General features: G+C 45.1%; 1 protein-coding gene across 7 annotated transcripts in view; it reads right to left on the bottom strand.

Moving 5' to 3' along the window:
* pygl (phosphorylase, glycogen, liver) overlaps window positions 1-25,655 on the bottom strand; it is a 260,396-nt gene that overhangs the window by 162,084 nt on the left and 72,657 nt on the right. For all 7 annotated transcript variants that reach the window (XR_011593114.1, XM_070879224.1, XM_070879226.1 and 4 more), the window contains 2 exons: window positions 15,405-15,487; window positions 1,158-1,301 (listed from right to left, as the gene is read on the bottom strand). Coding sequence is in view for 6 of the 7 variants with exons in the window: in XM_070879224.1 (XP_070735325.1) it covers window positions 1,158-1,301; window positions 15,405-15,487 (227 nt within the window). In the remaining variant the exon portion in view is untranslated. The remainder of the gene's footprint in view (window positions 1-1,157; window positions 1,302-15,404; window positions 15,488-25,655) is intronic.

Here is a 25,655-nt window from a genome sequence, read left to right as displayed (position 1 = left end):
TCTTCGATGTGCGCCGTTCTAGCGGGGGTTCGAAACTTGAGCCCCATGTGTGTCATGAGGAAAGTGGCAATGTACTAACATATTTTACATACTGCTCATCATGTCACTTATGGTATCCAAAATCCATATTTAGTCATCTAATTCCCATATATTCCCCTATTGGGGAGATCCATCTGGGGGTGAGGTGACACCAAGGTAACATGCATGGCAATTGGAACCAAATCAACTCTCTGTGGCATATTTGATTCAGACAGGATACTATTTAATGATTGAAATGGCCTATTACAAAGGCTAGGAGGGTGTAGATCCTGGTCACTGGGAATCTTCCCATTTGGTTCAGGATACCTTTGTAAACCGTTGTCCTAGCTAGATAAGCAACAGGCACCTTTAAACTGTCATTAAGCTTCATACTTATGGCAGTTAAACCATCAATATCTCTCCACACACTTCAAAGTCCCTGAGCCGTAGCTCTTTCTAATGTGCATCTAAGATCTGGCACCTTGGTAAATAGGATGTGTCATTAAGGGGATAAAACCAAACAGTATTTGGATTTCACAGTAGATTTGTAGACTATTAAACCTGATAATGGATTTCTATGCATGCCAGACATCAGCCTGACAAAAATATCAAAAATATTTATGTATTTATTCAATCATGCATTTATTTATTTATTCATTCATTTTAAAAAGTAAAGGGAGGTCAGCCTCTCACAAGGTTTCCCCTGAATGTGATCTAGGCTCAACTCCAACCAAATCAAAAAGAATGGAACATTTGTACTATTATTGCCATCCAATGTCATTATTAAGCAACTCCTAAATTGTGATGCAGATGCAAAGCTCCCTCTATTCTCCACCAACTTCTACTACACCAATGTGAATTTTTACTACACTCTACTGTCAATTTAGTGCCAACTTGTGTACAACTGCTGACAGTTATGTGTTGTGGACTGGTGCGCATTAGGAACTGAACCAGCATTAGCCTAACTCATTTTAATTAGAACATTTAAATTTGTCAGACAGAATAGTTTCTCATCCTGAAGTAGAGCAAATTCCGGTTACAGTTGTGAAAGGATATTGCACTAACCCATTACACCATTCTGTTTCTTCCAGAACAACAAAATTCTGATGCTAGCTGTGCTCTGATGTACCAGCACCCACCTTGTCAGAGAAGGAATCAAAACAAATCCTAATATTATCCTTGCAAGCAAATTTAGAGGCCTTGAAACGACGGATAATGTCTTGAAGTGAGGCGGCTACGACAAAGTACTCCTGCTTTAGCCTCAACTCTTTGCCCTCAAAAAACTGAAACCAAAAAAGAATGAAGAAATATTAAGGCTCAGTCTAATGCAATTAAAAAAACTAGACTCCGAGGAACAATAAAGGCTGGTTTTGTTTCAAAGTCAGCCCTTCTTGATGGCAGTCACTGAACTAAATTTTATTTCACTGCCTTTTAAAATGGAGGTTTAGTTTATATGTTGGCAACTCATTATATTGCTTCAGTCATAGTTTTGTAGAAAATTAACAGCTAGCCTACATTCTCTTATGATAAAGTGGTATGAATAGTTGTAATTGAGTTACAAGTCTGCTACATAGTCAAGGGGTTCAGAGGACACGTACCACAAAAGAAAAATGTACTGTGAAACCCCAAACTGAGTTACAGACTTCCCTTTAACTCAGTGTCTAAATTGCGGGGTCGAGTTGGTGTTAGACATGGTAAGAATGAATGACGGTGCATTTTCGTGAGGATTTTCCTCATTGCTCATGCTGACATCAACTCCAAATCTTCTGTTCAACTAAAGGAAAGTGAAGCATAAGCAAGGTTAAGATGTAGTTTGGATGGCAAGTACACATTAGGCCAGATAAGGTTTGCATGTTCATTAACTGATGTGGTTGCAACAAGTGAGGCAGTGAGTCAAAGAAAAAGGGCCATGAAAAAAGCAGATGGAAAAGTTGTGACATTCACCCTCATCTAAAAAGAGGCCTTCAGCTTTCTTATCTCTTGCTTCTTTCATATTGTTTCTGCCCAAGGTTTCTAGCACTGCCTTTTCAGAAGGGGTGAGGGTTTAGAAGTGTAGCGGAACCTTCCTCCTATGGCTTCTCTCCCTCTTGCTTTGAGCAGTCCTCTTCTGCAACAGTAGTAGAAAGGAGTAAATAACTGGCATTTCCAAACAAATTTTTCGCCATCGTAATCTATCAGCCTGATGACCAGTGTGTATGATGAAAGAATAAGTATCAAGCTTTTTCAATACCGAGAAGGTGTTGCCTGGGGGAGCAGCTTTTCAATTTGAGGAAAAGCAGAAAGTATATGCATCGAAGTCTGTCCTGCTGCCAAACCAGCAAAGTGATGAAAGAATCATCAGTAACCTGTCTGCTGACACTCAGTTCAGATTCCATCAGAACCACTCAACTCCAGACTTTACTTCAACAGCACCTTCTAGCCCTGCAACCCTCGTACCAAGGACAAAACAACAATTCTGTCAATTTAGTATACTGTATTCGCTGCTTACAATGTGGCCTCCTCTACATTGGGGAGACAGCTCCGTTCAGTCTGTAAGCGTGTCTCCGAGCTTCCAGTCGCCTGTCACTTTAATTCTCCGCTCCACTCCCACTCTGACCTCTCCGTCCTCCGCCTCCTACACTGTTCCAATGACGCTCAAGACAAGCTCGAGGAACAGCACCTCATCTTTTGTTTAGGCACTTTACAGCCTTCTGGACTCAACATCGAGTTCAACCATTTCAGACCATAACCTCTACCCATATTTTGTTCCCTTTCCTCCTTTTTTTTTTACAAACACCCAGCCCCTTTTTATTTTTATTTTTTTCCGTTTCCAATGGCAGCTGATAATTATTCCATCATTCACACCCTATCTAGACTCATCTTTTGTTTCCTAGCTCGTGCCATTACCATCTCAAATTTGGCCCATCATCCCCTTTGTCTCTCAAATCTCTCCTGCCTTCCACCCTATACAAATCTTCCCTTTTGTTCTTTCCTCCCCTCTCCTTTCAGTGCCCCTTGCACTTCCTTAAGAATCTGTTATATTTCGAACATTTGCCAGTTCTGACAAAGAGTTATTGACCTGAATCGTTAATTCTGTTTCTCTCGGCAGATGCTGCATGACCAGCTGAGATTTCTAGCATTTTCTGTTTTTATTTCAGATTCCAACATCCGCAGTATTCTGCTTTTGTAATAATTTGTACTTATATAGTGCCTTCAACGTAGTAAAACGTTCCAAGGCACTCCAGGAGCGTTATCAAACAAAATTTGACACCGAGTTACACATAATGATATTATGGCAGCCAAGATGTAGGTTTTAAGGAGCATTTTAAAGGAGTGAGGTAGAAAGGCAAAGAGGTTTGGGGTGGGAATTCCAGAGCTTAGGGCCTGGTCAGCTGAAGGCCCGGCTACCAATGGTGGACTGATTAAAATCGGAGATGCGTGTGGGAGCGAAAGCCCGTATTTTCTGAACACATTGCTTTATGGCGCAGTCTGAGATGACACATGCTGGATTAAAAGTTGAAGCAGATTTTCTGATGAGCATGGAGTGCATTGAAGTTTGGACCAAAGCAGAGGATGTTTCCATGAATTACTCTAAACACACAGGTGACTAGATTGGCTTAATGACTCTCACACCATCTAGCATCTTGTTTCTGTGGAAACATCCTCTGCTTTGGTCCAACACTGTCTAGCATCTTCTTTCTGTGGGCTCAAGTTTCGGCCTGAGTTGCTACTATTTTTTTGGAACAACTAGTTTAGAATGGAGCATCTAGAAATTGCAATGCTCAGCATTGAGTTTGTTCCAGTTCTAGTGAGTTAGAATAGTTTCATTTTAGAACAGTTTTTTTTTTCAAAAGGGTCGTGTCCAGCCACTTACGCCTGTTTTGCAAGTTTAGGCAGCGAAAACTTACTCCAAACTAACTTAGAATGGAGTAAATTTACATTATTGTACACTCAGAAAAACCTTGCCGACACTTATAAATCAGACGTAGGGAACGAGAGATGGGGGGGGGGGGGGGGGGGGTGGTGGGAAAGGAAGTTTACAAACATTAAACACTTCACTTTTACAAATAAAGAGCCATCATCAATAATAAATGATAAATAAATCGATAAATCAACCTATAAATCAATCAAAAAAATCAAAAAAATAAAAAATAAAAAAAATAATTTAAAAATCAATCAATAAATAAAAACTTAAGTTGTTACTCATCTACTGCAGCACCGGGAGCCCTCCAACAGTGTGCTGGGACGGGGCCCCCCCAGTGTCTCTCTCTCTGTCTCTCTCTGTCAGCATCTCTCTCTCTCTCTGTCTCTGTCAGTGTCTCTCTCTCTCTGTCTCTGTCAGTGTCTCTCTGTGTTTCTGACAGTGAGGGATTGAGGGATGGGGGGAGGGGAGGGAGGGGGACGAGAGGGGGAGGGGGAGAGGAGGAGGGAGGAGGGGGAGAGGAGGGAGAGGGGGTAGAGGAGTGGGGAGAGGAGGGGGAGAGAGGGGGGGAGAGGAGTGAGGAGGGGGGAGGGGAGTGAGGAGGAGGGGGGAGGAGAGAGAGGAGGAGGGGGGAGAGGAGAGAGGAGGGGGGGAGAGGAGGGGTGGGGGACAGGAAGCAAAGAGTAGGAGTAAATGGGTACTTTTCAGAATGGCAGGCAGTGACTAGTGGGGTACCGCAAGGTTCTGTGTTGTGGCCCCAGCTGTTTACATTGTACATTAATGATTTAGACGAGGGGATTAAATGTAGTATCTCCAAATTTGCGGATGACACTAAGTTGGGTGGCAGTGTGAGTTGCGAGGAGGATGCTATGAGGCTGCAGAGTGACTTGGCAAATGCATGGCAGATGAAGTATAATGTGGAAAGATGTGAGGTTATCCATTTTGGTGGTAAAAACAGAGAGACAGACTATTATCTGAATGGTGACAGATTAGGAAAAGGGGAGGTGCAGCGAGACCTGGGTGTCATGGTACATCAGTCATTGAAGGTTGGCATGCAGGTACAGCAGGCAGTTAAGAAAGCAAATGGCATGTTGGCCTTCATAGCGAGGCGATTTGAGTACAGGGGCAGGGAGGTGTTACTACAGTTGTACAGAGCCTTGGTGAGGCCACACCTGGAGTATTGTGTGCAGTTTTGGTCTCCTAACTTGAGGAAGGATACTCTTGCTATTGAGGGAGTGCAGCGAAAGTTCACCAGACTGATTTCCGGGATGGCGGGACTGACATATCAAGAAAGACTGGATCAACTGGGCTTGTATTCACTGGAGTTCAGAAGAATGAGAGGGGATCTCATAGAAACGTTTAAAATTCTGACGGGTTTAGACAGGTTAGATGCAGGAAGAATGTTCCCAATGTTGTGGAAGTCCAGAACCAGTGGTCACAGTCTAAGGGTAAGGGGTAAGCCATTTAGGACCAAGATGAGGAGAAACTTCTTCACCCAGAGAGTGGTGAACCTGTGGAATTCTCTACCACAGAAAGTTGTTGAGGCCAATTCACTAAATATATTCAAAAAGGAGTTAGATGTAGTCCTTACTCTAGGGGGATCAAGGGGTATGGCGAGAAAGCAGGAATGGGGTATTGAAGTTGCATGTTCAGCCATGAACTCATTGAATGGTGGTACAGGCTCGAAGGGCCGAATGGCCTACTCCTGCACCTATTTTCTATGTTTCTATGAGAGAGATGGGGGGGAGAGAGGAGGGGGGGAGAGAACGGAAGGGAGGGGGGTGAGAACGTGAGGGAGGGAGGGGTGAGCTGAACGGGAGGGAGGGAGGGGGGGCGGGGAGCTGAATGGGAGGGAAGCCCGAGTCCCGATCTTCAATGCCCAGTGAGCCCATTCGGTCAAGGCTAGGGGCGGCGTTCTTCGGGCCCCTCCCATGCAGTCTGCACAGATTCGGGCTGCGAGGAGTCACTGCACATGTGCGCACACTCTAGTGCGCATGTGCAGAGGTCCCGGCACTGTTTTCAGCACCGGGACATGGCTCTGCCCTCCACACGTTCTGCTGCACTGCGCCAAGGGCCTGATCGACCGGACGGTGGGGAGGATACCAAGGTAAATAATTGGGCCCAGTGTCTCTGAGTTGGAAATTTTACATTTGGTGCAGGCAAATGCAGGAAGCCTGTTGCACAGCTGTAATATTCCAGGTCCCGAACTACATGTTGAAGGGTGGAAGATGCTTGTGGGTAGATTTTTTTAACGGTCTTGACAGAGCTAGGTCTTGGTCCGATGGCAAGAATTAACCACCCATTACCCCTGTGCTCACTAACCTACACTGGCTTCTGGTTAAGCAATGCTTCATAGAAACATAGAAAGTAGGTGCAGGATTAGGCCATTCAGCCCTTCAAGCCTGCACCACCATTCAATATGATCATGGCTGATCATGCAACTTCAGTACCCCATTCCTGCTTTCTCTCCATACCCCTTGATCCCTTTAGCCGTAAGGGCCACATCTAACTCTCCTTTGAATATATCTAACAAACTGGCCTCAACAACTTTCTGTGGTAGAGAATTCCACAGGTTCACAATTCTCTGAGTGAAGAAGTTTCTCCTCATTTTGGTCCTAAATGGCTTACCTCTTGTCCTTAGACTGTGACCCCTGGTTCTGGACTTCCCCAACAACGGGAACATTCTTCCGGCATCTAACCTGTCCAATCCCATCAGAATTCGATATGTTTCTATGAGATCCCCTTTCATTCTTCTAAATTCCAGTGAATATAAGCCTCGTCGATCCAGTCTTTCTTCATATGTCAGTCCTGCCATCCCGGGAATCAGTCTGGTGAATCTTCGCTGCACTCCCTCAATAGCAAGAATATCCTTCCTCAGATAAGGAGACCAAAACTGCACACAATACTCAAGGTGTGGTCTCACCAAGGCCCTGTACCACTGTACCCTGTTCCTATACTCAAATCCCCTAGCTATGAAGGCTAGCATGCCATTTGCCTTCTTTACTGCCTGCTGTACCTGCATGCCTACCTTCAATGACTGATGTACCATGACACCCAGGTCTCGTTGCACCTCCCCTTTTACTAATCTGTCACCATTCAGATAATAATCTGCCTTCCTGTTTTTGCAATCAAAGTGGATAACCTCACACTTGTTCACATTATACTGCATCTGCCATGCATTTGCCCATTCACCTAATCTGTCCAAGTCCTCCTGCAGCCTCCGAGCATCCTCCTCGCAGCTCGCAATACCATCCAGCTTAGTGTCATCTGCAAACTTGGAGATATTACTCTCAATTCCTTCATCTGAATCATTAATGTATATTGTAAATAGCTGGGGTCCCAGCACTGAACCCTGCGGCACCCCACTAGTCACTGCCTGCCATTCTGAAAAGGACCCGTTTATTCCCACTCTTTGCTTCCTGTCTGCCAACCAGTTCTCTATCCACGTCAATACATTACCCCCAATACCACGTGCCTTAATTTTGCACACTAATCTCTTATGTGGGACCTTGTCAAAAGCCTTTTGAAAGTCCAAATACATCACACCCACTGGTTCTCCCTTATCCACTCTACTAGTTACATCCTCAAAAAATTCTGGAAGATTTTGTCAAGCAGGATTTCCCTTTCATAAATCCATGCTGACTTGGACCGATCCTGTCACTGCTTTCCAAATGCGCTGCTATTTCATCTTTAATAATTGATTCCAACATTTTCCCCACTATCGATGTCAGGCTAACCGGTCGAAAATTGCCTGTTTTCTCTCTCCCTCCTTTTTTAAAAAGTGGGGTTACATTAGCTACCCTCCAATCCATAGGAACTGAACCAGAGTCTATAGAATGTTGGAAAATGACTACCAATGCATCCACTATTTCGAGGGCCACTTCCTTAAATACTCTGGGATGCAGACTATCAGGCCCTGGGGATTTATCGGCCTTCAGTCCCTTCAATTTCCCTAACACCATTTCCTGACTAATAAGGATTTCCCTCAGTTCCCCCTCCTCGCTAGACCTTCGGTCCCCTAGTACTTTCGGAAGGTTATTTGTGTCTTCCTTAGTGAAGAGAGAACCAAAGTATTTGATCAATTGGTCTGCCATTTCCTTGTTCCCAATATGAATTCACCTGATTCTGACTGCAAGGGACCTACGTTAGTCTTCACTAATCTTTTTCTCTTCACATATCTATAGAGCTTTTGCAGTCAGTTTTTATGTTCCTTGCAAGCTTACTCTCATACTCTTTTCCCCCTCCCAATTAAACCCTTAGTCTTCCTCTGCTGAATTCTAAATTTCTCCCAGTCTTCAGGTTTGCTGCTTTTTCTGGCCAATTTATATGCCTCTTCCATGGATTTAACACTTTCCCTAATTTCCCTTGTTAACCATGGCTGAGCCACCTTCCCTTTTTTATTCTTATGCCACACAGGGATGCACAATTGTTGTAGTTGATCCATGTGATATTTAAATGTCTGCCATTGCCTATCCACCGTCAACCTTTTAAGTATCATTCTCCAGTCTATCCTAGCCAATTCACATCTCATTCGATTTCAAAATTCTCATCCTTATTTTCAAATCACTCCATGACCTCTCCTCCTCCCTATCTCTCCAGCTCCACAGCCCCATCCCGCCCCCCTCCCCTCACCCCATGCTCCTCTAATTCTTCCCTCCAGAGCATCCCTGATTATAATTGCACCTCCATTGGTGGCCGTGACTTCTGTTGCCTTGACTCCAAGCTCTGGAACTCCATGCTTAAACCTCTCCACCTCTCTTTCCTCCTTCAAGATGCTCCTTAAAACATACCTCTGTCACCTGCGCTAATTTCTACTTATGCGACTCGGTGTCAAATTTTTATCGCATAATACTTCTGTGAAGCGCCTTGGGAGGTTTCACTACGTTAAAGGCGCTATATAAATACAAGTTGTTGTTGTTGGTGGTCATCTCCTATTGGTTTTATATTTGATAACTAAATTCACAGAGATACACTGTAATATCAAACTTTGCAACATTAACCCAATTGCCAACTTGTTAAGAGTGGTCATTCTTCATGATTTTACATAGATATCCGAGAGTATTAGGATAGGTTTTCAAATTGCTGCCTGTGCAGAAAATGGGCATTGTAGATTTGAATAAAAATTGGGCGATCATTCGTTTTACACATTGTGGAAAGATGAAAATCTACCCAATCATCATCATGTGGACTTTTGTTGATTTTACATACATACAAAATATATTACAGAAAGTAAAAAAAAATAATTTAGTGACATTTAAAAAAAATCTAAATCCCAATGATCCTGAATTTGCGATTGGTATGACGGCGTACTCTGAGTACGCGTCATACTGCCTTTGAAAGTGATCGCAAGTTCGGGATTTCTGCATATGATTGCACATGCGCTAAATCCCGAACTTGCGATCTGCCATATTTCACCTCCTCATTCAAATAAACATGCTGGTCTAATTGCTCACCCACTGAGAATTAATTACCCTGAAAATTTTACATTTGGTGCAGGCAAACGCAGGAAGCCTGTTGTACAGCGTAAGGAGATGTCGTGGGGGAGGTGGATGAGAAAATTGTATTACAAACCTGTTCCAAACATTGCTACTGTCACAATAGCTATTTTGTTTCCACCAGATTAACTTATTCATACTGAACGAAAGGGATTGTGTCCATTATCCCAACTGTGTTTTGCTTTTAGAAATAGTGGTAATCTTGATTATTGGGTAGAAAATAGCTTGAGAAAACTGAATGGGACTAATATCACCACTACGTTTTATTAACGGACAATTGTTTTATGAGGTGAGCCATGGCCGGGGAGAGAGTCAAAATTCCCCCCTTTTAGAAGTATGATGAGATTGGACTGTGCCACCTTACCCAACCAGCGGTTGAAGGGTGCCCACTTGGGGAAACAAGTTGCTCCCGAAAAAACTCCCTGTGCATTTATGGTAGAATTAGTCCGAGTAAATACTTAATTTTATTCAGCAACAGGAGTTGTGGCAGAAAAAAAAAAATCACAGACAAGGAGAGATGATCTTTAGAATCAGACAACATAAGGGGATTGGCTGAAAAGAGGGAAGAAGTAAAACATGTTCCACACATACAGTAACTGTGCATACTTTAAAGTCCTGTCCCCTCAGTACAGATTCACACGAGGCATGTAGTGAAGTCATTGTCACTCTGGACCTGCACCTTTATTTCACAGCTCTGGAATGCTGCACTTGCCTGAGACCTGTCCTTATATATCTGTCTCTTGCAAGTGCACCCCTGGTGGTAAGGTATGCTGGTGGTTACAGGTCATATCTTATTACAGTCATGTATAGCATGTTAGGATACAGTTATATATAATAGTGTAAGATACATGACATCACCCTCCCCCGAGGTCTTATTGTCTTTATAGGTTCAGTCTCTCAGGTGGTCTACGCTCTCGCGTGGAGCGTCTGAGTTGTGGTTCAGTTGTTTGCTTTGGTGTCTGTTTTTCTTTGGGTGTGGTTGCTGGTATCTCGCCTGGGCTGTCTGTTTCGATTGGTGTGATTGTTGTTGACTCGCCTGGGCTGTCTGTTGGGATTGCCCTTTCCTCAGGTTGTTCCCTCTGTCTGTCCACCAGGTGTGGTGCAAGTTCCACATTGTAGTCTGCCTCTGGTTCCGCAGCGTTGTTGGTAAATCTGCTTTTGACTTGGTCTACATGCCTATGGCAGGTTTTGCCATTGTCCATTTGTACTACCAGTAACCTGTTTCCTTCCTTGCCCGTTACTGTCCCTGCAAGCCATTTGGGACCCCTGCCATAGTTTAGTACAAGCACTTTGTCCCCTATCTCATTCCATCTCCCCCTCGAATTTCTGTCATGGTACTCAGTCAGCTTACGGCGCTTTGCCTCAATGATTTCGTGCATGTCTGGGAGGATTAATGAGAGCCTTGTTTTTAAACTCCTTTTCATCAACAGTTGTGCGGGGGGGATCCCAGTCAATGAGTGTGGACGAGATCTGTATGCCAGCAGCAGTCGCGACAGGCGACCCTGCAGCGTGGGACCTTGGATTTTAAGCATGCCTTGTTTAATGATTTGCACTGCTCTCCCCGCCTGGCCGTTGGAGGCCGGCTTGAACGGTGCCGTCTTGACGTGATTTATGCCGTGGTCAATTATAAAATCTTGGAATTCTGCGCTGGTGAAGCACGGACCATTGTCACTGACCAATATGTCAGGGATTCCATGCGTTGCAAACATGGTTGCGAGGCTCTCCACAGTGGTGGAGGTTGTGCTCGAGTTTAAAATGGTGCATTCGATCCACTTTGAAAATGCATCTATAACTATGAGGAACATTTTGCCCATGAATGGGCCTGCATAGTCTACGTCCACCCGCGACCACGGTTTGGTAGGCCAGGGCCAGGTGCTCAGGGGAGCCTCCCTGAGGGAATTGCTGAGTTAGGCACAAATGGTGCACCTTCGGACGCAGAGCTCCAAGTCCGCGTCAATACCAGGCGTGGGATTGGCTATGGCCTTCATGAGAACGATCCCCGGGTGCTCGCGGTGGAGCTCCCGGACAAATGCCTCGCAGAGGCATGACTACTCGGCTGCCCCACATCAGGCAGTCTGCTTGTAGTGATATCTCATGCATGCGCCTGTGAAAGGGTGTTAATTTCTCGGGGCAGGCATCGCGAGCCTCTGCCCAGTCACCAGTTAGGACACATCTTTTTACTAAGGATAACGTGGGGTCGCTGGCCATCCAGGCTCTGATTTGGCGAGCCGCCATGGGCGAACCTGTGGACTCAAAGGCATTGATTGCCATGACTATCTCACAGTCCTGTTCATCAGATCCTTCCGTGGTCACCAGGGGTAGCCTGCTGAGCGCGTTGGCACAGTTGTCTGTGTCTGGTCTGTGCCTTATGGTAGGACGCCAGCATGAGTGCCCACCGTTGAATTCGCGCCGAGGCGTTGGCGTTTATTGCCTTGCTCTCGGATAGGAGGGACGTGAGGGGCTTGTGGTCAGTTTCTAACACGAACTTGGCCCCGAAAAGGTATTGGTGCATCTTTTTGACACCGTACCCGCACACGAGTGCCTCCTTCTCTACCATTCTGTACCCGCACTCCGCCCGCGAAAGTGACCTGGAGGCATAAGCTATGGGTTGTAATTTGCCCTCACTATTGACATGTTGCAAAATGCACCCGACCCCATACACTGACGCATCGCATGTGAGAACTAGCTTTTTACCTGGATGAAAGAAAGTCAAAACACTGTTGGAACACAGAAGGTTGCATGCCTTATTGAAGGCGCGTTCCTGGGCGTCCCCCCAAAACCAATCGCACCTCTTCCTGAGTAGCACGTGGAGAGGCTCCAGCAGCGTGCTTAAGTTCTGCATAAAGTTCCCAAAGTAATGAAGTAGCCCGAGAAAGGCGCGCCGTTCTGAGACATTCCGGGGCCTGGGTGCCAGGTGAATTGCTTCTGTTTTGGACTCTGTTGGGCGGATTCCATCAGCGGCAATCCTTCTGCCCAAAAATTCAACCTCGGGTGCGAGAAACAGGCACTTGGATTTCTTGACTCGTAGGTCTACCCGATCCAAACGCTTTAGTACTTCCTCCAAATTACGGAGATGGGAGTCGGTGTCCCTGCCCGTGATAAGTATGTCATCTTGAAATATAACCGTCCCCGGGATGGACTTGAGCAGACTCTCCATGTTACGCTGGAATATGGCAGCTGCCGACCTGATGCCGAATGGGCATCGATTGTACATGAAAAGGCCTCGATGTGTGTTGATGGTGGTGAGTAGCTTGAATTCCTCGGTCAATTCTTGCGTCATATACGCAGATGCGAGGTCTAGTTTTGAGAAAAGTTTACCTCCAGCCAATGTGGCAAATAAGTCCTCCGCTCTGGGCAGCGGGTACTGGTCCTGTAGGGAGACTCTGTTTATGGTAGATTTGCAGTCCCCACAGATTCGTACGGATCCATCAGGCTTCATGACTGGGACGATGGGACTTGCCCATTCGTTAAATTCCACAGGTGATATAATGCCTTCCCGCAGAAGCCTGTCTAGTTCGTGTTCAATCATTTCCCTCATCACATAGGGTACAGCTCTGGCCTTGTGATGGACCGGTCTAGCATCCTGTGTGACGTAGATTTTGACTTTGGCCTCTTTGAAAGTGCCCACACCTGGCTGAAAGAGATGTTCAAATCGCTTTATAACTGTTGAGCAGGAGGTCTGTTCCTCTAATGACATGGCATGGACATCATCCCATTTCCAGTTTAGTTTTGCCAGCCAGCTTCTCCCCAGCAGTGCTGGGGGGTCTCCGGGGACAATCAACAGGGGAAGTCGGTTCACTGTCCCTTTGTGTGTGACTGAGAGCATGGCGCTGCCGAGGACTGGTATGATTTCTTTGGTATAGGTCCTTAGTTTGGTGTCGACCCTTGTGAGTTTTGGTCTGTCTCTTTTATGCGGCCACAGTTGTTCAAATTGTGGAGCGCCCATGAGAGATTGACTCGCTCCCGTATCCAGCTCCATGTTGACAGGTATCCCGTTGAGTAGGACCCTCATCATTATAGAAGGCGTCCTGTTGTAGGAGCAGCGGCCATTGATCACTGTCCCCACCATCTTCTGGTCCGCTTTCCGACCCATCTGATTCGTATACCAGCCGAGCTGCCGTTTTTTTGCATATGCGGGCCAAATGCCCTGTATATTCACAGTTCCTGCAAACAGCCTACTGAAATCGACATCCCCTTGATGAGTGCCCACCCCCACACCTCCAGCACAGACTGCTTGCAAAGAATGAGCTGCGTCTGGCTGATCTCTCTTGAGCTTCTCTCAGTTTGTAGTTGATTGCTCGCATTGTGGGTTGATGAGGTGTGAACGGCCATTCCTGTGGCCCTTGATGGCTTCTGGCGCCACTGCCTGCTGTCGAGAGCCTGTTCTCCCGGTTTTGTCTGTGTGTGGGGGTAGCAGCTTGTCTAATGCTGTGAACACCTTGTTCCATTATTTTGTTAGTTGTCATACTTGCATTGTAAATCAACCTCGTTTCTTCTTCCCCTACCAAGAATGTCTGTGCAACCAGTGCTGCTGCCTCTAAGGTCAGGTTCTTGGTCTCTATGAGCTTTTGGAATATGCCTGCGTGGCCGATTCCTTCAATGAAAAAGTCTCTCAGCATTTCTCTCCTCAGTTCATCGGAGAACTCACATAAACTAGCCAACCTCCGAAGTTCCGCCACGAAGTCGGGTATGCTATGGCCCACAAAGCGTCTGTAGTTGTAGAACCTGTGTCTGGCCATGTGTAGGCTGCTCGCTGGCTTCAGGTGGTCTCTTACCAGTGTGCTCAATTCTTCAAACGACTTGCTTGCTGGTTTCTCGGGTGCCAGCAGATCCTTCATTAAAGCGTATGTTTTCGAGCCACAGCTGGTCAAGAGATGGGCTCTTCTCTTGTCTGCTTTGTCGTCTCCTAACCAGTCTTTGGTTACAAAGCTTAGCTGGAGCCTTTCTCTAAAGTCCTCCCAATTGTCTCCAGCATTGACTTTTCATCTGATCCGTTGTTCGCCATTCTTTGGATTCTGTAATCCCGTAACTCGTCGCCACTGTCAAGTCCTGTCCCCTCAGTGCAGATTCACACGAGGCATGTAGTGAAGTCAAGGTCACTCTGGACCTGCACCTTTATTTCACAGCTCTGGAATGCTGCACTTGTCTGAGACCTGTCCTTTTATACCTGTCTCTTGCAAGTGCACCCCTGATGGTAAGGTATGCTGGTGGTTACAGGTCATATCTTATTACAGTCATGTATAGCATGTTAGGATACAGTTATATATAATAATGTAAGATACATGACACATACTAAACATGTATTTTGTGAAATAAAGAAGTATAATTAAGAAGAAAGCTTACAGTGAACATTAAAAAGCAAAGACTTTAAAACAACAGAAACTGGAAGAGTTCTGTAGCCTTTTAAAATGAGTTGTGGGTAAATCCGCAATCTCTTCTGTTTCCTGATTGGATAAGAGTCATGAAGTGAAAGGAGCACTGCCCCACTCGATCACAGGTTCACATACATACAACGGTGTGCTCCTGGGATCTGTGTGGCATTATGCTGCGCACAACTCTGCAGTGTTTGAACGCAACTTCTCGAAGGAAGGTTCGCACGAGGCAAGTGCGGATTTTGTTTCGATGTCGGTGGTGTACTCCTTAGCTACACCGCTGAATGTGAATTTAGGGGCCATTATATGCTTGGAGATGAGACTGACAAGAATATGTATACTAAATTTTAAACAGAGTTTGTATTGTATTTGATTATTGTTTTAATTAGCTTCTTAAAAGACATTCCATCATATTGGGCTGGATTTTCATCATTTAGCCTGACCACTGGTTTTCTGGTGGTAAATGATCGAAAAAATTACGAAAATTCAGCCCATTGTCTTTAAGAGAGAGTTACTGTTTACATTGTAATCAGCCAAAACTAAAATTACCAGTCACTGTTTAATTATATAAATACACATACAAAAACCAAACTTTTAGAAAATGCTCTTAGTGCCTACATTATCATTTGGGTAGAGGACTCTGCTAATATTTTCAGCCACGTTTCTGTCCAGCACGGCCTGGATGTAGTCCCCAACATTAACTGTTGAGAAAGAAAACAATTATGTGAAATGCACAGTGTAGTGACATAAACACTGACTGCAATTCATGTGCAGCCAATGTCAATTCCAAATCAAGAATAGAAATGGCAGCCACCAGTAAAACTGAATTGCAGTTACTGCAAAAACTAATGTATAGGTTACATCATCACACTTTCAGTACACTTTAGTGAGAAAACAAATATAACTTATATATATATATATAAAAAAATATTAAAACGAGTATGATTGTATGGGATTCCTGTTCATAATGTCCTGACATTAACGTTCCTGCATCATGCTCTTTGACTGGCTGAACTAAGAAAAAAACAACAAATCACAACTATCTAAACTTACCTGTAATTATGCAGCCTTCGGAAAATCTCCCAGACCTGAAAGTCAACCAATCAAATCGCTCACAAAGTAATTCAAAATCCTTTCAACCTCCATTTTTTTCTGAATAGCTGGAAGGTTTGTAACATAATTAAGATATGCAAATTACCGATTTCAAAACAACATGGCTAAACTTAAAGACATAAAAATATTTATAATTGACTGCCTGCAATATTTTACGTGGCAATTAAAGGAAATCAGTGCTCAAACCAGCTGCACTGTGCAAAGACAAAAGAGATTTTATAGTTGGGGCGGTGTTTGTCATTTGTCCAGAGTGGGATGTGGGTGTGAAAGTCACTGGTGGCTCCCACTGGGGGAATCAAGGGTATTGTCACAACAACAATGAAGGACTGGATGGAACTTGTATTGTTGGGATATGGCAAATCCTTTCAGAAGTAATAAAACTTTATTAAACATGACTATACCGTGGCAACGCATATCCAAAGGGAACAGACTATTTTAGAGATTGTCTTAAGATGGCTTTTGTAAAGAAAACAAAGGTGTTACAGAATCTGAACAAATCAAAAGCACAGGGAGAATCTGCCAAAAAGAACTGGAGGCTTTGAAAATATTGCAGAGCTATGAAACAACATTCTTTTAAGAATAAAAATAAATTGAGTTAATGGTGGTGACAACTTGAACCCCTCTTAATTCTAGACATACAGAACATATCTTTGTTTAGCTGTGTATGATTGTATAATCCAGAAGCTAAAAGGCAGTACCTACTTGTCTGATCAAGATTTATTTTGCTCTTATTTAATTGTGCCAATTAAGAATGATACTGAAGGCCAAATTACAGCCTTAGAATACAAGCATTAATTCCTGCCTAATAGCTAATCAGATCTAGTTTTCATCTATACAAAAGCAAAATACTGCAGATGCTGGAAATCTGAAATAAAAACAGAAAATGTTGGAAATACTCAGCAGGTCAAGCAGCATCTGTGAAGAGAGAAACAGAGTTAACGTTTCAGGTCAATGGCCCTAATTCTGCCCATCACTGGGCGCCGCTTTTTCGGCGCCCAGTGAATTTTTTGGCACCAAAGCTCAGTCCAAAGATTCCCCAATGTCGGGGTGGCGGCGTCTACTACCAGCGCCAGAATGTTTGGCGCCATACATTCTGGCGCTGGTGTACCTGTAAAAGAAGGTTCTGCGCCATTTTTTCACAAAAGGGAAACTTTCCCTACCTACAAATTTTCTAAAACCAGCGCAGAGACCCTCAAAACACCGTAGGAAAAACCCTTATCTGCAGTTGGAGAATCCACGCTGGCCCGCTGATATCCCTGGCCGAAGGGACTTCCATTTAGTTTACAATTAAACTCTAAGGTAAGCTAAAGACCAAATTTAAACTATAAGCAGGTATAAATAAAAATAAATAAAAACTTAACCCATCCATACTGATGCTCCTGCGATGAAAAAATGATGGCAAAAAAAAAATCCTTACCTTTTTCCATCATCCTCATGGCCCAAAATAATCCAAATAGTTGAAGGAAAACATTAAAAAGTTGCAAAAATGTAGAATCAGCATACCAAACCTCTTCTTTTGTGATGCAGAGCAGCCTTCTCCTCACTCTCCTGGACGTCGAATGGAGCCACTGAAAGCCCCCAGCTGAAGGTCCTCGTCCCACGTGGTCTGCTGCTAGCCCAGGCTGAAGGTCTGCACACAAAGGACAGTGCAAGACACTCCAGGCTCAAAGGCAAGCAGCAGTGATCTCTATTAAAGGTGGAACTTTAAATTGAAAAAAGAACCATAAACCCACCACAAAACTTTTAGGTTTTTATGGAGTGTTGGAGTGCTTAAGTGGAAAATATATAATTTATATTAAATGTTACCACCACAATTTTTTTATGTTTCAAAGGAGTGTTGGAGTGCTTAGGTGGACATCACATAATGGCTATTAAATATTCCCTCCACCAATCTTTTAAGTTTTAAAGGAGTGTTGGAGTGCTTAGATGGACATAACCTTATGTTTATTAAATATTCCCACCACAAATCTTGAATGTTTAACTGGAGTTTGGGTGTGCTGGAGTGCTTAGGTGGACAATGGATCCAGACTGGGTGAGGGTCACTGATATATGCAGCATGGTACTTCGTTGCATGCATCAGTGACCCAGACAAGGCAGGATCCATGGACACCTTAGTACTGGAACCTGCCTCTGTATCATTTAAACCAATAGGTTGCAAAGGGTGAGGCCATTTTACATTTTCAATCCGGTTATCCTGCAATATTTATTAGTGCAGCATTAAAAAATGAAGTGCAGGAGTCAAGTTAAAAGTCCAAAATTAAAATGTTTATTAAACATTTGTACAGCACAGTTGTAATTAGCGTGACTTTACTTAGGTTTAAACATTTAAAACTTTAAAAACTTTATTCAGAGCTGTGGCAAACTTTACAAAGAACAATTAACTAAATCAACCAAAAAACAAACAAGACATCCATCTCTTCATTAGCGCTGTGCGCCAATCCTGCCCCAGTAGATGCCATTATCCCTGCGCATGCCTGTAGTTGCAGACTTCTGCTTCCTTGCATCCTGTAACCCCAGATGTAGTCTGTTCCTTTTCTGGCGCGGCGTTTCTTGATGCTGGGCTACAACAGGGACAGAGCCAAAATGTATCATAGCGGAATGCCCGGTTGCCTCTTCGTCGTCAACCTTATGCTCAGGATCAACCCTTGAATTTGGGGTAGATGGAAAGCGCCCCTCACATTAAGGACTGCCTGGGTGAGCCCCCCTATTGCCGATACTACCTCGTTCAACCATCCCGAAAGGCTTTCAACCTGTAATGACATTGTCCCCAACTCTGCCCTCACCTCACCAATGACTTCCAGGAGCAATCGAGATTGCTCGATGTTCTCCCCGCTCATCCCCACAAGATGTCCTAAGTTCTCAGAGTCCTGGATCAGGTATGGAGTTTGCACCCCTACGACGTCTCGCAGGTGTGGCTTGCTGCGACACACTTGTACCCGCAGCCTCAGACGTCACACCTAGAAAAGTCCTCTCGCTTGATTCGCTCATGAAAGGACTTGGAATCCTCGAGGGGTTCAGCACCTCCAAATCCAGGGTGACTATCTCATCATCTATGACTTCTTGCTGCCCATCATTGTCCTGAGTTGTAATATCTGATGTGCCGTTTTCCTGAACATTCTCGCCTTCAACTTCAGGTGCACCTTCAGTCTCCTCCTGATGCTCAACTTCTGCGAAACAAAAGATAGATGCTTGGTTAGCAGCTTTGAGGAAGGAGAAACGTAGGAAGCACATGCATGACATAACATTTAGCCAACCCAGACTGTGCAATTTGCAGGGCTCACCCTCTAATGGAAAACTGGGCCCAGCTTCCGCATTAATTGTTGGTCTCCTGTGGCATTTAATCATTGACACTACCCTCTGCTCCAGGGCTGTTAGTTGCAGCCTACTTGGCGGACCCTCTCCAGTTTGTGAACGTTCTTGGTTGATCTGTGACACCATCTTCTGCAAATATACAAATGGAATTTTTTAAGAAAGGGTCCTTCTGAAGACATACGTGCACACACACGGATCACATTTCATCATCATAGGCAGTCCCTCGAAATCGAGGAAGACTTGTTTCCACTCTAAAAGTGAGTTCTCAGGTGACTGAACAGTCCAATACGGGAATTACAGTCTCTGTCACAGGTGGGACAGACAGTCGAAGGAAAGGGTGGATGGGGAGTTTTGCCGCACGCTCCTTCCGCTGCTTGCGCTTGCTTTCTGCATGCTCTCGGTGATGAGGCTCGAGGTGCTCAGCACCCTCCCGGATGCTCTTCCTCCAGTTAGGGTGGTCTTTGGCCAGGGACTCCCATGTGTCGGTGGGGATGTTGCATTTTATCAAGGAGGCTTTGAGAGTGTCCTTGAAATGTTTCCTCTGCCCACCTGGGGCTCGCTTGCCGTGTAGGAGTTCCGAGTAGAGCGCTTGCTTTGAGAGTCTTGTGTCAGGCATGCGAACAATGTGGCCTGCCCAATGGAGCTAGTCGAGTGTGGTCAGTGCTTCGATGCTGGGGATGTTGGCCTGATCGAGGACACCAACTGTTATATATGTGGACTTTTATTTACTCTGCACAGCCACCAGAGGGCTCTTCCCCTGGAGTCCCAAGGGATTCCATAATCCCTTGGGAGCACAGGAATTTAAGGAGGCTTCACAGGTTGGAGAGGCACTCTGGAGACCTGCAATAAAAGACTACGGTCACACTTTACTTTGAGCTCACGGTGTTCAGTCTGACTCTTCCTCCATACACAACGCTAATGTTGGTGCGTCTGTCCTCCCAGGAAATTTGCAGGATCTTATGGAGACATCGTTGGTGGTATTCCTCTAGCGATTTGAGGTGTCTACTGTATATGGTCCACATCTCTGTGCCATACAGGAGGGCAGGTATCACTGCAGCCCTGTAGACCATAAGCTTGGTGCCAGATTTGAGGGCCTGATCTTCGAACACTCTTCCTGAGGCGGCCGAAGGCTGCACTGGCGCACTGGAGGCGGTGTTGAACCTCGTCGTCCAGTCTGCCCTTGCTGATAAATAGGCTCACGAGGTATGGAAAATGGTCCACGTTGTCCAGGGTCGCGCTGTGGATCTTGATGACTGGGGGGCAGTGCTGTGTGGCAGGGTCAGGTTGGTGGAGGACCTTTGTCTTACGGATGTTTAGTGTAAGGCCCGTGCTTTTGTACGCCTCGGTGAAGATGTTGACTATGACTTTGTGCGCAGACGCAAGCGTCGTCCGCGAACTGTAGCTCGACGACAGAAGATGGGACGGTCTTGGATCTGACCTGGAGGCGACGAAGGTTGAACAGGTTCCCACTGGTTCTGTAGTTTAATTCCACTCCAGTGGCGAGCTTGTTGAGTGTGAAGTGAAGCATTGCAGCGAGAAAGATTGAGAAGAGGGTTGGTGCAATGACGCAGCCCTGCTTGACCCCGGTCCGGATGTGAATTGGGTCTGTGGTGGATCCGTTGGTCAGGATCACGGCTTGCATGTCGTCGGGGAGCAGGCAGAGGATGGCGACAAACTTTTGGGGGCAGCTGAAACGGAGGACGCCGCACCATAGTCCCTCGCAAAGTTCTTTGAACTTACAAAGGTCTTTCACACTGTTAACGGATCACATTTGCAGATGTTATTGCAGTGCATAAATATACATATATTTTAAAGCCCAAATAAATGTAAGTTTAACGTATTACTTACAGTCACTGCTTGTCCGAGGTCCTGCCACTTTTTCAGCTGCGCACCAGTTCTCGGGGTCACGGACATTCCATTAAACTCGACCGTAACCTGGTCCCAAATTTTTGCGAGCGCAGACAGTTTAAGCTTATTTTTTCCGAAGCTCCCCTTGTTCTCAAGAACTCCCCTTCTACTCTTGATTAAGGCTACCAGGCGCTCAATTTCATCCCCGCGGAATCTCTTTGCCCTTACGGTTTCCCCTTCTCCGTCCCTGGCCTTTTCACCTTCTCTGCACCCTTCCATTGAAGCCATCTCGTGAATGAAGCTGGATTTCGTACCTGCGAAATTACTTCTGCCACCAATGGATTCTCAATGATGATCTACACAGTCCCCACACGTGCTGTTTTATTAATACTTTCCACTGCGCATGTGCAGATGGGTATTTTTTTTTGTGCGCTTGCGCGTGAGTTCAAATTTTTTTTTTCCCTCGCATGCGCTGTGCCATTTCAGCGCACATTGGAGGCTCCGCCCAGGAAAGTTGGATCGGGTAGCGCCGGCGCCAGAGGGTGCATATGGTAAAGAAATTACGAATTTTTATTTTCAGCGCTGAGGAGCCTAAAGAAAACAGGCGTCCAGGTAAATTAAGGCCTTTTTTTTTTCTTTGGGGAAAATTGGGGCCAATGACCCTTTGTTTTCATCTAGTATAGTTATAGAGAATGGATCAGATGTGCACAGTGCCTTTCTGAATCATTCATTGTAACCAAAAGATAAGCCTTTCAAAATCCAAACGATGTTCTAAGAATGTTGGACATGTATACATATCCTTGCTGATTCGCCAGTCAGTCAGGTTTTAATCATGTTAATGATCTCACTTTATAGAGACAAACCAGTTTAAAACTGCCTGCTCAGCCTATGATGACGATGATTTATTAATAGATAATAATGCTAATGTAGTCCAAAGAATATTAAAACAGTTTAATTTCTTTAGCTAGTGCAGTTTTAGTATGTTCAGAATCCATGTTAATAGAAGAGCGCTACAAGGAATTTTTCAGGCATGATGTAAGATGGATGTTTTCTGCCTTGATGTCTTAAGTATTGATAAGATGCCAAATTTGACACCATCAAAGAGCATAGCTTTGCCATCTAAGGAATTCCACCGACTACCTTGTAAAGAAAGTCCTATTCCAATAACATTGCTAGTTTCCTACCAGTCTTGGCACCTGCTCAAGCATCCACAGCCAGACAACTGACTGTATGCTATGGATGATATATACTGGGTTCCTTCACAAGATCACAAAATTCTGCTTTTGCAGTACTGAGCTAAATGTTTGCATGCAAGAGCTGGAACTGGGATCACATGAAGTACAGCACGAGCCATGACATTCGTCAGAGCAAATAAGCTGCAATAATGAATACGCCATTGCATCAAACATACAGACCTGTCATTCCATATTTCTCTATACATCAGTTTCCCAGCCTTCCAAGCAATTTGTAGTTGCCAAGAATCACTTCTGACCTATTCCACATGGCAGGTACAAATGAAACATCTTGAAATCCCACATAATAAAAGGAGTTTAACTTATTCAGTTACCTTGAAGCAGTGGCTTGGATCATAAGCCTTTATTCAGTATTATTTTTCAGTTGCAGGTTATTTCTTTGAGTTTTCAGTTTTATTCAAGCTGTTTTTCTGAGTATTTTATGTTTGCATGTATGCTCCCAAACTACCTATGACCTCCTCCAACAGCTGCTCACTTCCAGCCTCCTTCACTGCTCCCATATGCCCTTCCAAATCCTTAAAAACTCAACATCATCCTCTCATGTAACATATTTTCTAATTTCCCATGAGTAATAACAACTTTTATTTATATAGCGCCATTAACATAGTAAATCGTCCCAAGGCGCTTCACAGCAGTGTTATAAGACAAAACAAATAAATCTGACACTGAGCCACGTAAGATGAAATTACAGCAGATGATCAAAATCTTGGGCAAAAAGGTAGGTTTTAAGCAGCGTCTTAAAGGAGGAAAGAGAGGTAGAGGCGGAGAGATTTAGGGAGGGAGTTCCAGAGGTTAAGGTCCAGGCAGCTGAAGGCACGGCAACCGATGGTTGAGCAATTATAATCAGGGATGCTCAAGGAGGCAGAATTTGAGGAACGCAGACATCTCGTGGGGTTGTGAGGCTGAAAGAGATGACAGAAATAGAGAGGGGTGAGGCCATGGAGGGATTTGTAAACAAGCACGAGAATTCTGAAACCGAGGCGTTGCTTAACCGGGAGCCAAGGTAGGTCAGCAAGCACAGGGTGATCGGGACATGGTGCGAGTTAGGACATGGATTGCCGAGTTTTGGATCACCTCAAGTTTACTAAGGGTAGAATGTGGGAGGCCAGCCAGGTGTGCGTTGGAGCGGTCAAGACTAGAGGGAACAAAGGCATGGATGAGAGTTTCAGTAGCAGATAAGCTGAGGCAGGGGTGGGAGGGGAGCAATGTTATTGAGGTGGAAACAGGCGGTTTTAGTTATAACATAAGAAATAGGAACAGGAGTAGACCATACGGCCCCTCAAACCCGCTCCATCATTCAATAAGATCATGGCTGATCTGATCATGGACTCAACGCCACTTCCCTGCCCACTCCCCATAACCTCTGGAATACTGCATGCAGTATTGGTTTCCAAATTTATAAAAGGATATACTAGCTTTGGAGGCAGTTCAGAGAAGGTTTACTAGGTTGAATCCAGAGATGAGGGGGTTGACTTATGAGGAAAGGTTGAGTAGGCTTGGGCCTCTACTCATTGGAATTCAGAAGAATGAGAGGTGATCTTATCGAAATGTGTAAGATTATGAGGGGGCTTGACAAGGTGGATGCAGAGAGGATGTTTCCACTGATAGGGGACACTAGAACTAGAGGGTATGATCTTAGAATAAGGAGTTGCCCATTTAAAACTGAGATGAGTAGAAATTTCCTCTCTGAGGGTTGTACAACTGTGGAATTTGCTGCCTCAGAGAGCTGTGGAAGCTGGGTCATTGAATAAATGTAAGAAATAGACAGTTTCTTAAACGATAAGGGATTAAGGGGTTATGGGGAGTGGGCAGGGAAGTAGACCCGAGTCCATGATCGGATCAGCGTATTAAATAGCAGAACAGGCTCGAGGGGCAGTATCGCCTATTCCTGCTCCTATTTCTTATGTTCTTATGTTCTTAAACTCAAGCTACAAAATCCAAATTCTTCACACAGCTCTAAGTAAAAATATCAAGTTTAAGGCCCCACTTTTGGACAGACTAAAGCTTGGTGGAAAAATTCCATAGTGCCCCGTTTGGGGCGGTAACATCTGGGAAGTGGGACATTTTATGGCAGGTGCGGAAGTCCCTCCACGCTCGCGAACTTTGGCTTATCGCTCCCAAAAGGAAGTGGAGCGCAACATAAGAGCGCAGCACTGGGCCACGTAGGAGGGGCTCTTCACTTAATTACAGGGAAGGCCCCAATCTGCAAACACTGCACTGGAAAAATGGTCCTCCCTGGAAGGCGGGGTGCCGTGCCAACATCTCGGCACTCAAGCAGAGTGCCGGGCCGACCGATTACGGCACAGACCCGACATTCAAAGCGCCAAAGGGGCACAGCAAACAATCGGCTGAATTCTTTTCTGCATGATCCACACCCCCGCTTTAATTTGTGGCTGGCCATCCTGCATGCACCCCCTGAAGCTGTCGCTGGCATCGCCCAGCGCAGCTTTTAAAACATTTGTTAATGAGATGTGAGCGTCGCTGGCAAGGCCAGTATTTATTGCTCATCCCTAATTGCCCTCGGGAAGGTGGTGATGAGCCCCCTTCTTGAACCGCTGAAGTCCGTGTGATGAAGGTATTCCCACAGTGCTGTTAGGGAGGGAGTTCCAGGATTTTGACCCAGCAACTTCCAAGTCAGGATAGTGTGTGACTTGGAGGGGAATGAGGAGGTGATGGTGTTCGTGTCATGTATTCAACCAGCATTGTAACCCATGTATAAACTGACCTAAGTTGTACACCGTGAGAACACTGACCACTAGGTGGGAGACACTCCTAACCTGGATCTTCAGGTATAAAAGGGGAAGCTCCACCCACCTTCATCACTCGAGTGCTAAGGAATAAAGGACAGGTCACAGACTGACCTTCTCTCAAGCATGGGCCTCGTGTGCATTTATACTGTGTAGTAAGGACGTATCAATGGCGACAAGAAACTGGGATTTAAACCACGCGAGCATGGCCACTAGCAGATTAGACGAGAGGTACTGTGTTAAGGAATGGTTGGGACAGAGATTCAACATTGTTAAAGCAGCACACAGTTCTCCAGGCAGACAAGGGCAGTCAGGCATGCCCCAACATGTAGTCGAACCCAGAGGGGGAGTTCGACAGAGACAATGGCAAGCTGAACAGCGATTCACGCCATTGCAAGAGACAAGGGGGCGATGTCAATGCAATTTCCTCTGTGGAGCGAGTATCATGCTCACAGGTCCTGGACAAATTTGACTCATTATTTCAACCCGGCATTGGCACTTTCATGGGGGCCAAGGTAGTGATTCACATAAACCCGGACGCCATCCAGTACACCACAAGGCCAGAGCGGTGCCATACGTGATGCGGGAAAAGATAG

This window comes from Pristiophorus japonicus, chromosome 4, assembly GCF_044704955.1.
Source record: "Pristiophorus japonicus isolate sPriJap1 chromosome 4, sPriJap1.hap1, whole genome shotgun sequence".
Classification (NCBI taxonomy): domain Eukaryota; kingdom Metazoa; phylum Chordata; class Chondrichthyes; family Pristiophoridae; genus Pristiophorus; species Pristiophorus japonicus.
The sequence above is the reverse complement of the archived record's forward strand: the minus strand, read 5'-3'. Positions and strand labels throughout refer to the sequence as shown.